At 43.4% G+C, this 12,662-nt stretch overlaps 1 protein-coding gene across 1 annotated transcript; it reads left to right on the top strand.

Annotated features, from left to right (window-relative positions):
* The first annotated feature begins 8,018 nt into the window (after window positions 1-8,018).
* MTRES1 (mitochondrial transcription rescue factor 1) lies at window positions 8,019-12,662 on the top strand. The gene is made up of 4 exons (XM_042803609.1): window positions 8,019-8,297; window positions 9,765-10,209; window positions 11,063-11,135; window positions 12,207-12,662. The coding sequence occupies exons 2-4, from the start codon at window positions 9,773-9,775 to the stop codon at window positions 12,381-12,383; spliced, it is 687 nt and encodes a 228-aa protein (XP_042659543.1). The 5' UTR covers window positions 8,019-8,297; window positions 9,765-9,772; the 3' UTR covers window positions 12,384-12,662.

Below are 12,662 nucleotides of genomic sequence, written 5' to 3'. Positions count from 1 at the left end.
GGTCAATATTTTCTAGAATATAGGAACACTCTCTTTTCATAAGCTAGGCTGGCCCTTCTCTTGCTACTTCTTTAGCAGAAAGGACCTATCTTTCAGCAGCAGCAGAGCTCCAGCCATATAATCAAAACTTGCCAGCTTTTATGAAACACCCTTCCTTATAGTTGCACATTCATTATCATTGCAGAACAGGATGGAAATACTGATGGGAGCTGGCTGGTTGAAACTGATTTTAGTCAGCTGGACAAAGCGGCTTGGCATGTGTCTTGGGTAAGAACTTGGAATATATATTGAGGATTACATTCCCTCTTCCAGCATAGGGTTTACATTAAATTTCTGTTAGCAGAGCTTTTAATGGAAGGCATGACTGGTGGTACTGTAAGTCTCCACTTGGTAGTAAGTGTTGACTAGATTCAATTATACATGTCTTTAGACATGGGCCTTACTGCCAAGATCCAGACTCTCATTATACCGGGATTCCAGCAGTGCCACTGCTCCCTTTCTGTGTCAATCTGAGGCAAAAAGCATCGGCCTGCTGAACTAGAGTTATATAGTTATGGAAGTAAACAAAGCCATGATTTCCAGCCCTGGAATCATAAGTGTGGAAGTTGGAGCAGAAGTGAAATTGCGATTCCAGAAATAGTCACAAGAAGAAATGTTTAAGAATTGCTACCATGGATCTTTTGACTTCCGGGTAGACTTCAAGGGATGGAGTCGGCCTACACAATTAGGTGTGGCTTCAGGTCTGCTTGAAAGCACATCTTTCTCCCTAAGTCAAACAAACTCTTGGGTGACATCAGTACAAACAAATTAAATGGTGGCAGAGCCTGTTCTTTGGCCTCGAGGCCAACTGACGAGTCTAGCCACGTCCATACTATTAAACTCTCCTAGCCTCCAGCAAATGGAAGCTGAATCTAAACGCCTGTTGGTAGGTAGTTGTGCCTGTCCTGGGCCACCCCCTGAATCATGCCCAGGGGTTTCTTGGGATCCTGTTACTTGGTATGGGACAAAACCAAGATAAGGGCTTTCCTTCAACTCATGAGGCGTAATGTCAGGTAACAGGTCTATAGACATGAAGAAGTAAAAATGATCAAAAGTCAATTTCTCCGTCTTCTGATTTGAAGCAGGTTTAAACAGAATTCTCAGAAAAACATTGGTGAGGGGTATTCCACCTCCCATAGGCCTCCTGTTTCTTTGCCAAACTGTCTTTGCAGAATATTTCTCTTGCTACACAGCCTTCTTTGCTGCAAATTTAACGATTTATTCCATCGCCATAGTAAAGCACAGATAATAATGATGGCCAGATTTGTAAGAAAGTGTTTACCAGTTGAAAACATATCAAGCACTTCACATTGAGAGGAGGAAGGAAGGGTCGTGTGACAGTAGCCATCTACATCTAAGTGAGTCTCCCTGGAAACCCTTGATAGATGATGAAGGGAAACGAGTGCTTCTATGACATAATTTGTCTCATTTCAACGTAGACATCTGAAACAGATTAATCACATCCTGGAGATGCCTACATCTCTTCCCTGACTATCAAAAGAGTGTAGGTGATTAGCTCAGAATTTTGCCAATGTATCTTTCCTTAGTTTGAATAACAGGTTCAGTTCCTTCAGCCATTCTTCATAGGCTTTCTATGCATTTTCGTCACTTTCCTTTGTACTCTCTCAAATCTGTCTTCATTAGATCACGTTGTCTAAAGTAGCACACTCAAGCTGCGAGTTCAGCACTCAGCAACTCTGTTGATGCAGCTTAGAAAGAAATCTGTCTCTTTCTGCAGCAGCAGCTTCATAATGTTTGTGGCCTGATGCAATTTCGAGTTTATCTCACTCCATTTCCTGAACAATAGTGCAATGTTAGCGTTTTTACTGTCTCCTTGAATTTTGCTTCTATGATAAGGCTTATTACTAATTGCAATTAGTGCAACCAAGTTCTTCTCACCATTAGCTTGAGCTCTGGCTCTCTCTGTGATTTCTCCCATTGGATCTGATATTCTGCATTACCTCTCTTACCAGTAGATGAAAAGTTAGTTAACCTGATATGATATTACTACTTAATCCTGCTTCTTTCCAAACAAATGAAAAAATGTTCACTGAATATCTCTGAATTTTTATTAATCATCTTACCCATGATTTTTTAAACCATGATTCTTCTATCCCTGACACATTTCAAGACCTATCTTTTTAGTTCTGCATACCATTTTTTTTTTTCCTAATACCAGTGGAAGTCTTTGTCTTCTCTCCAGAAGTGTTGAAAATCTGCATCTTGCAATCTGAGTTTAGTATTCTTCCATTCTCTTTGTTTGTTTGTTATAGTTTATTTTTTATCTTTATTTACTGTCTTCTCTTTGCCACTAGACAGGGCAGATTTTTACCCACAGTTATTGAAAAATTAGTCCATATAAGAAGGGAGCTACCTTATGAAGTACTCAGTTTTAGAATTCATTCCTAGTCATGACTGCTGCATGGCATCCCAAAAGGGTAACCTTTTCTGGCTAATTTCTAGTTTGAGTACAGGACAGGCAGAAATAACCAAGTAAGGAGAATGAACCATGGAGAAATTGATAATCGAGAACAGAGAAAGTCGAAACTGTTTATTTTGGAAGACAAAAAAAGAACAAATATGATTAAAAGGTGTATAAATGGACAAGTTCTAGAAAGTAGGTCAGCTCTTTTTCCCATTTCACAGTAGAGAAAGGGACCAGCCTAGGATTTGAAAAAATGAACTGCTGAAAGGAAACATGTATTATGTATCGCTAAGATGTTAAGACTTCATGTATCTTTTAAATGGTGAACTCCCTGTCACAGGGAATGGTTAGGCAAGGTGCAGAGAAGGAGTGGTCAGGTAGTGATGAGAACATCCAGAGTTTAAATAGCAAGTGTTGCAAGGGCACACTTCCCTGGGAGATAGATCATCCCAGATCTTCCTACCATGTGATTTACACATCTTTTATACCTCTGGAGCTGGGCACTTTTATATCAAAGGTGTATTGAAACATACAGATAAATTTTTCTTTCCTAATGCAGTGATGTTTATAAATGCTAATCAAGGCAACTTTGTCCCTTAGCCACAATGGAAGTTGAACTACTTTAAACAGGCTTTTTTCTGCTTTTAAAACCAAACCTGACACAAAACATAATTTAAAAAAAAAAAAAAAAAAGGCAAAAAGCTTTAATGGTACACAGATGAAGGAATGGAGGAACAATCTAAATTTCCTCATTGGAAATTAATTATGTTAGACTTGCATGCATATATCTTGAGTTAGTTACTATCAATTAGAGAAGAGAACATTATATTCTAAATAGTAAAGCCATTAATCTGAGGAGAATACAGAGGAAACACAGAAGTAAACAAATAATTCAAACTAATTAACATTTGCTCATGGATCGTGTAGGTTTATGGCTAATAAGTAAGGCACAAATAACAAATACGTAATTGATTGCTTTTCCTTTTTATTGCATTTGCCACCCGCTGTTAGCAGTAGCTAGATAAATCCTAGAGCGGCAACCAAAACCAGCAAGACCTAAGGGTGTTCACTACAGAACTAATGAAAGTCTGAAAGTGTGTCTTAGGATATAGTGCATTAACTTTACCTATGAAAAAATATCGCGTTTCAGGCAACTGGCAAACACAAAAGTGAGGGGAAAACAAACAAACAAATCTCATTGCAAACCTCTCGCCAAATTGGGGACTTGAAGAATTAGCAGTGAAACTGCAGAGCCTTTAATCTCCAAGTAGCTGGATTGAATACCAGGCTGACTGAGGGAAGTTGCTCAGTGTTTTCCTCCCATTTGCTGAACCACTGATGTAACGCTGATTTTCACTGGCAAGGCAGCTCTGTATTTCTGGTTTAGGTGGGTTGCCATGCTCTGACTTTTTAGGGTGGCCTCTATCCACTTCTTCAGTGCTGGTCAGAGCAGTCTGCACTGCCCACCTCCCTTTTCTTTCTCATTATGGCTCAGTGTGGCCTTCTACTGTAAAAGAGAATAGGCAGACAAAAGCCAAATTAGCCAGGTAGTGAAAGCAGGTGCCTAGATCTCCGTCACTTAAAGAAATATAAAATAGTATATGGAACTCATCCGGCTTACCTTACTCACCTAATTATCCATCTATAATGTCTAAGATGAATTTTCAAGGAATAAGTAGGCTGCAAGCAAAGGTGCTTTGTGAAACCTCGCTCACTTCTGGAAAGGGATTCTCTGTGCAGGACACCAATGTGGCTGCAGGAAAAGTTGGACAGAAGTTCATAATGTGGTCGTTATTGCGAGAGATGAAATGGCAACACGAAGAGTTGCAAGTAGAGAGAGAAAGAGCCATGTTTCGGTGTATATGGGGCTGGAGAAATGAAAGGTATCCTAAAGAGAATAAACGCAACATTTTGTAGTAAAAATGGCACAGTGGATGATATAGGTAAAGCTGTGAGAAAGGGAAACCAGTTTAGAGCAGCGTGCCAACTGAAAAGGCAGCACTGGAAGAGCTAGAAAAGGAGCTTCTGCTGCATGAAAGATTAGTTCTCTGAGATCGGCTTTAGAGAATGAAATGGTGGGTTTATTTGGTCACAGGCTGGATGCAAGTAATAAGCTAGAGGAATTGCCCCCAGACTATGGACTAAGAAAAGAGACCATCTAAGCAGTTACAATAGGTGTGACACTGGATGAGGCGAATTAGCAGTCAGGGAGCTCTAGCTCATTATTCAAATGAATATGCACAAACTTGAAGGTGATGCTCACATGGGGACACTGTGTTTTCCCAGGCTGCATAAATATGCATAGAACACTGTCCAGTCACCTCAGTACACCTTTCAATAAGCAGTGTAATTTAAAAGGCGTGTGGTTCCAACAAGGTAATGCTGAAGCTAAATCTGCAGTGACAAGTAATCTGGTGAGATGAGCACTGCAGAATGTTAGTCAGAGCTATTCACAGGGCTAGAATGGCAACAACGTGGTGCTTTTGACTTTATTCTGAGATGCAGCGAGTGTCAGCAGATCTACTGCTGTCACTTGGCCGACCTTGCAGGAAAATAAAGGTAACAAAACCCCCTAGGCAGTGGGGAGGGAATTCCCGGTTACAGATTCCGACATACAGGTCAAAAGCTATCAAGAATTTTCTCTCTGAGCTATCAAAACTAAAAGACTAAACTCTGTGTGAATGAATGCCATAGGGAATATATTAATATACACAAAATAAAAACTGTAAACAAGAGAGGAATTGCCTTTCCTAGACAGGAGATGACACCACTGGGGAAAAAAAAAAAAAAAAAAAAAAAAAAAAAAAAGCAATTCTATGAGAATACCATGGGAAGAAGAGTACATCGAATACATCTTGGTCAGACTAATTTCTCACCCAAACGTCAAAAGGATGCACAGACCACTACTAACCTGCCAGAGATGAATGACCACTGTTCCTTACCAAAGCTGAAACTTTTGATTGTCTGTTGCTGAGGTGTCATATGATTTTAAATACATAAAAATACTAATAATCATTTTAAAAGCAGCTTCAAATCACCTGAAAACAGCTTAAGGAACACCCTCAGCGGATATAGGGACGACCAACCTGTGTTGGAGCAAAGCCTCTTCAGAGCGCAGCCTGAGTTTGTGGCAGCTTTGACAGGGAGCTATTCACCGCCATCTAATGGTAACTGGAAGAAGAGAAAAATTAGATTCCTGTCTTCGCTACATTGGAACGTTTTGGTTATAATTACAGGTTGATATAATTAAAGAAACAGGAATTAATATGAAGTTAATTTTTGCCTTTTTTAGTCTTTAAAAAAATGCACTTAATGACCCAGGTTGGGAGTTGCCAAGACCTCACACAATTGGAGTACAAATCTTAAAGATGTGGGCTTTCATGGCCCTTCTTATTCCGTGGCAGGGAGGGAATCTGATGACAAGGAGACCCGTGTGACTCTGAAGTTCCTCCACAGTCCGGGGCTGAATGAATCCTGACAGAAACCTTGGCAAGGATCTGCTTTCGTGACCAAGACATAATGGGAACATGATGTACCTTCTAACTAGTGCAACTAGAACAGTCGCCCATGTAGCTGGACTAGGAAATGAAGTAAGCGTGACAGAGGTGACGTCTCTGTTTGGGGCTGGACAATGATGAGATAAATCAGCTGCATGTGGCCTGTTCATGACATCCAAGTTACATTTCCTCTCTGACTGGAGATGAACCTGTTTGTGTGCCACACTATTAACCTTCTGCAAACTGTAAGGCCTGCAGGAAAGATACTGAATGGTCAGTTGATTACTTTCTAGTAAGATGCCACTGTAGCATCGTGTCTGAGGAATATAAAAAACAGAGTGACTTTAGGCACGTTCTTTAACTTGCCTTTCAATATGAAGATGTAATAAAGATCCATAATGCCAGACTAACCTGGAAAGGCACTAATACTTATGTCTTTGATCACTGAATTATCTTCACTCTCAGCAGAGTTAGGGGCATGACTTTAATCCTAGGTGAGACAAATCAAATTCTAAGAGCTCTGAAAAGAGTGGAGTGTATGGAAAGCTAGGTTTGTGGAGTTTTTTGTTGGGTTTTGGGTGTGGGTTTTTTCCCCTGTAGAGAAGGTAGCATTTCTGTTCAGGGAATCCCCACTGTTCAGACATTCATTTCTGTTCTGATTCACTATATGCCACTATGAATGCAAGAAAGTTACTCTTACCAGCTTTTTTTTTTTTTTTTTTTTTTTTCCTCAGTAAGGATGTATGTATATTTTAAGACATATGAGGGGAAAGTGCTAAAAATTCCCAGCCATATTTCCAACTGAGATTGGTCAGAATCCCACAGAACTGGGCACTGGAACATGTAAAATACATAAAGACATAAAGATGTCCACAGCTTCCTTCCCAGTGAGGTTTCTAAGGAGAAGAAATAGCTTTGTCAAGGAATTGCTCCATTACAAAATATCCCTGACATAAAACCCTCTCATTCAGACGTTTTATGACAAAGTTTATACATGTGTAAAGTTAAGCAATCACTTATAATGCCCATGCTAATTGCACAGCTGCTGTGCAGCAGTAGCTCCACAGTTACAGCACTTGCCCTATTTGCTGCTAATTTACCAAGGGAGGATTGGTCTGACAGGTGAGGTGACGGGCATTTTAAAGCAGAACTTTAAAGCTGAGAAGCAATTCCATCTGCCAAAACTACCCTGAATCTTGTGCAGCCATTTACATCAGGGCAAGATGCTGCCAGTCTGATGGGGTTGCATTTTGTACCCGTTTTGTATGGATACAGAGAATTCCCCAAATGCTGATCAACCAGAGCACTCAGAAGCCCCGGGAGAGGTGCAGATGGTGCATGGCAGAGAGAAAGCTGGGAGAAGGCATATGGAGGGATGGAACTCTCCTAATTTCTGCGCTCCAAAGAGAAGGGGGTATGGGTTACCACTGGTAATGGAGATGTGGAGTGGAAGAGGGAGTCGTAATGTGAAGGGAAGTAAAAAAGGACAAGGGAAACCCAGGGATTTGGATTAGATTGTCATGGTGGCCAAGACTTTCAAATTAATCTGCAGTCAGGAAACTTTAGCATCTGCTGGAGTTATTTCCCCAGTGAGAGATTTCCACTATTTTCTGGCTTGGGCATGTGGGGAGAGCCTGAGGAGTTTGAAAACACGGGTTGGAGGCCCTAGGCACCGAGGTCCTGGAGTCTTGGTTTCATAGAGGCAAAACACTTCAAGTATCGCAAAGGGAAAATCGGAGGTGCGTAAAATCAAAACGCTATGAAAAGTATTAGCATAATGACACCCGAGCGCTTCGACTGTGAGGCCTGGAGAGCAGCGCGGCGGGGGGGGGGGGGGGGACGACGACACACACGACACACACGACAGCGCTGCCCAGCGGGGCCCGCCGCCAGCGCTACCTCGAAAAAGTGCACACACTGAAAAAAAAAAAAAAAAAACAAAAAAAAAACGAGGAGGAAAATTAAAACGGGAGACAGCTCGGCCAAATCTCGGCGGGGCGGGAGAGCGGCGGCGGAGGGGGCTCCCCCCGCCCCGGCGCTGGGGAGGGGGCGGCAGGGAACCCGCTCCCGCCCGCCGCCCTCCCGCCTTTCCCGCAGCCCGGCGGGCCCGGGGCGAGGGGAAGGGGAGCGGCACCCCCGCTGCCCGTCCTCCCCGTCCCGCCCCGCCCCGCCCCGGGGAGCGGAGGCCCCGCCGCCCGCAACCGCTCCGCCAGGCCCCGGCCCCGGCAGAGGGCGCCGAGCCCGGGCTGAGGCGGCGGCTCCGCCTCCGGCCTGCGAGCGGCGGCGAGGGGGGACGGCAGCGGCGGGCCCGGGCCCCAGGCGCCGGCCGGACCCAGGTAACCGCGCCTCGGCCGCGGGGTCGGGGGAGCTGCGTGGGGCCGGCGTGGGCCCACCCCCACCCCGCGGGTGGGCGGCGGCCGGGCCCGCGGCGCCGCGGCCTCCGCTGGGGCGGCGGCCGGAGGAGCCGGGGCGCCTCGCGGCCTCCCACCCGCGGCGGGTCACGGACTGTCTGTCCCCGCGGGGCCGGGGAGGGCTGTGGGCCGCCACCGCACACGCCGCGAAAGCCGGCGTTGCCTCGGCTGCGTGACTGGGAGAGGGTAGATCTGTCCGCGGGGAGGTTTCGTGAGGGGAAGAAGAGGCCGCCCTTCGTTTTCGGGGCGCGCTGTTGGCCTGCGGGCCGGTGCCCGCTGCCCGACGGGGAGCAAAGCGAGATCGAGCGCCAAAACTCGGCAGTAATATAATTGTTAACGCGTCCAAATCACCGTTGTAGGAGTCGGTCCCCAAGCTGAGGAGAGGCGTAAGTCTTCTGTGAGGGTGGCACCCATCCTAAATTTTAAACCGCACGTCCCGTCTTTTGAGTTCACACAGTTAAATACAAATAGGCCAGGGGAGGCGTGGCTATTGTTAATTGGCCAGTAATTGCCCTCACTGATCAAGGCATTTTGGCAACCACAAAAAATGCCTCGTGCAGATTTCAGCGGAGTTCACGTGGGAGTGGGGAAAAACTCCAGCCTCCTGAAGAAACATGTTTCCACAGGTAGAAGGCCATAATAAAAACCAGCGCTCCACCTAGCTACAAAGAACCCTAAATCAGTTTCTAAGAGTGTTGAAAGACATCTGGGGTTTTTGGGGGTGTTTCCACCTACTTGTCCCAGGTTAGACACGACTCCAGAAAGGAGCAGTGCTGGGCAGCTTGCACATGAGACTGCTGCTGCTGCTGGCATCGATCCTGCTGCGGTACGTAGAGCAGTGCCACTTGTGCTGAACTCTGCCACGATGGTAATTCCCCTCCGGAGAAACAGGAGGGAACGCTGTGCGGCATTCTGCCATGCAGGAGCGTTGTGGAGCGAACACAAACCAAAGTTAAGCAGCTTTCGACTCTTCTATCGAGCAAGCTGCTTTTATTGAGAATGAATGATGATAAATTTAGGTCTCCCTGTACTTTTTATGACGTAGTTGACTTTGTTTCTGTTTCTTTTGTGAGTTGTATTTCAGATGTAGGGAGGGAAATGCCACAGGTTTGGACAGTTAATATTAAACACCAGAAAAGGAGTTATGAACAGAGTGTTCCACTGGGGGTTTTAGTGTTTGTTTTTCATCTGGTGCTTTAGCTCTTTGTCCTGGTGGACAGAGTATGAGAAAGGCAGATCATAAAGCCAATATAGCCTTTTAGATGATGCATTGCTCTGTGGTGAACTAGGTAGTAATCTTTTTGTCGTAACTATTATGCTGTACCTGGAGAAATCTTTCCAATAGTCAAAGCAGTTGCTCATTTTCATATACGCATGTTTGTTTTATTTTAGGGTATGCTATGACTGGCTTCAGACTTCCCATCACTACTTTTAGAAAACTGAATGTCTGGTTTGGACTGTGGGAGAAATTCCCCTCTAATAAACTCTATCCCTCTTGGAGGAGAAGCGTATTCTGTAGCTGTCAAGCAAGCACGGTAAACTACAGAAGATGTTTCAGCTTTTCCCCAGTAAAACTCTGTGCACTAAGACTTTCTCCGCAGTATATGTCCGTACTTTTTCTGCGGAACAAAAGTAACAAAAGCTCTAAAAGGAGCAGACAAACCATACAAGAAGAAGAGGAAGAAGAGGATGAAGAAGAGGATAGAGAGGAAAGCAGTTTGGAAGATGAATTTGAAAATGACCCCAACGTAGTAAAAGATTACAAGGATCTTGAAAAAGTAGTGCAGTCTCTTCGATATGATGTGATCATGAAATCTGGTCTAGACATTGCAAGAAAGTAAGTATGGAAGAAACAGCCTGCTGATGAGAAAGATGTCATGCATCTAAAATTTGAGTTTTCATAACCTATTATTGCTGGAATAACTCAGTATTGGGGTTTTGTTTTTTTTTTTTTTGTTTGTTTGTTTGTTTTGTTTTGTTTTTTTGGTGTAGCTGTTTTGGCTGTCTAAAAATATGTCTTGGATGTATGGGTGTTCTTATTTGTTTCACCTCACCTCCCTTGAAACAGTCTGTTTTCTGCTTTTTGCTGTCTGCAGTATTTCTGAGATTGCTAAGGAGGCATTTTCTGTCAGTTACTATTTATTTAAAATGAAGAAAATGCAAAATACTGTACTAAGTAATACAAAAAGATCTAAATTGAGATTGAGTAAAATAGAATGCTACTTAATGGCTGTAGAAATAGGTGATGGTAAGTATAAACCTAACATACTAGGTCAACCAGGTAAATGTGCAGTCTATAAATATATCACAGTGTTTGATCTAATGCAACCCACAGAAGCCTCATATTGCAGTGTGGTTAGAACAGCATATTAGTATAACTTGATCACTTAAAAATTATTAAACTGGCTGGTGCAGGAAAGGGGACAGGTCTTTAGGAAAAGCTTTTTATTGCTTGCACCTGTGGCACAGAGCAACCATACTCTATTATTTCATTTAGTATCTATGAAAGACTTTTTCTTTACTTCCAGTTCAAGTCTGTCCTGACCTTAAATAAAGGTATCTTTTATGCACGAATTAGAGTTGTGGAAATGTGCCTTGCACATGAATGGTGTTCTTGTGTATCTGCAAAGAAACAATTGCATTTGGTCTGCTGCACACTGTCAATGCAATAAAACCTTGTTTTTCTTCAGTAAAGTAGAAGATGCATTCTACAATAATGAACTCAGGCTGAATGGAGAAAAACTATGGAAGAAAAGTAGAACTGTAAGACTTTTTAAAATTTAAATCTTTTAATACAGTACAAGAAAATAACTAAGGCATGACCTCTTCTCCTTCTAAATCGCTCTGCAAGGGTGAATGAATAGCAGTGCTGAGACCACTTCCAGCTTTGTGTGTGTGTGACTGCGATCCCCTGGGTAGGACATTGTTCCCTAAGGCAGACAGGAGACTTCTGTTATTAGAGAGTAAATTCTCAGGCTGAAAGTCAGGAGCAGGCAGACAGCAGCAAGGACAGAACTTTCCAAGTTGCTGAAGGAAGTGATGGTAGCTGCGAGCTTGATGGCACAGAAATTACTGAATCGGAGATATTGGTGGAGCAGGCACATGGTGAAAGAAGAAGAAAGTTTGGTGATAGAAGGGGATTGAAGCTGGGGTAGCTCAGGAGGGGTTACTGTGTCTGTAATAGAGCACAGAGAGCACAGGAGTAGAGCCAGAAGGGTTGCAGGCCTTACTCTGTCACAGCAGAGCTCACCAGAATGGTGACAAACATACTTCTACCCACCCTTTATGTGAGGGTGATCCTAGGTGGTGGTTACTGTCATCAGGGGACACTAAGAGAAGTTTTAATTCCTGATCCCCCAAAGTTAAGGCTAGTTTTTGAGAGGCGTACTGCTTTTGTGACTTTTGAAAGGCACACAAGCAGCTGACCAGAGCCCTGTTCTTTAAAACACTTTAAACTGTTTTAAGGGCAGGAGGGAGAACTTTGCATTTTGCCGTTCCTGCCTGCGCTGATCCAGAAAGATTGGCAGGAAATGCCCTTCAGGAAAAAAAACATACACCTTTTTCACAGTCAGGTGTCAGCTGTGGAACAGGAAAGGGTAAAGCTCTTGGTGGAGAAGGTCATGAGACATTTAATTGCTTATTGCCAGGACTTTCCTGGAAGTTCATAGCTGGAGGATCTCTAGCGGGTCTAGTTTTGCCTGCCTTCCTCCTCTCCTGTGAGATAAGATTATTAAATGGGAAGAAAGGAGCAAAATTAAAATTGGACTTAGACTGTGGGGAGTTGTTTTCTACAGGGAATGTTTGTAATCACTCAGCTTCTCTTTCTGTTTCCAGGTGAAAGTTGGTGACACGCTGGATCTCATAGTAGGTGAAGATAAAGAAACGGGAACTGCCGTAGTTATGCGGGTAGTCTTAAAAAAAGTATCTAACAAAACTGAAAGTGAAAAATACAAGGTAATTTTGAGGCGTTGGAAAAACTTAAAAGTGCCCAAACAGGATGTACTTAAGTAACAGGCGGTTGCATGTGGCAGCATAAGATTTTTGCAGAAAACCATATTTGTTGTTAAATACGAATTTTGGTTAAACAAAATTACAGTTCCCTTTTTTAAGGGCTTGTGTCAGAATGTTATCTCCCTCTGCTGTGTACATCAACATTCATGCAATAAGCCTGTCACTTTTTGCTGTTAGTTTTGTTTCATGATACTGTGGGATAGAAGATCCAACCCTTACATTTCCAGGCGTTTCCTTACAGATGTTATAAATAACCAATAAAGACTAATTTGATCACTG

This window comes from Tyto alba, unplaced genomic scaffold (genome assembly GCF_018691265.1).
Source record: "Tyto alba isolate M040663 unplaced genomic scaffold, T.alba_DEE_v4.0 Super-Scaffold_40, whole genome shotgun sequence".
Classification (NCBI taxonomy): domain Eukaryota; kingdom Metazoa; phylum Chordata; class Aves; order Strigiformes; family Tytonidae; genus Tyto; species Tyto alba.
Note: the sequence above shows the minus strand (reverse complement) of the source record. Positions and strands in the feature narration are given on the sequence as shown.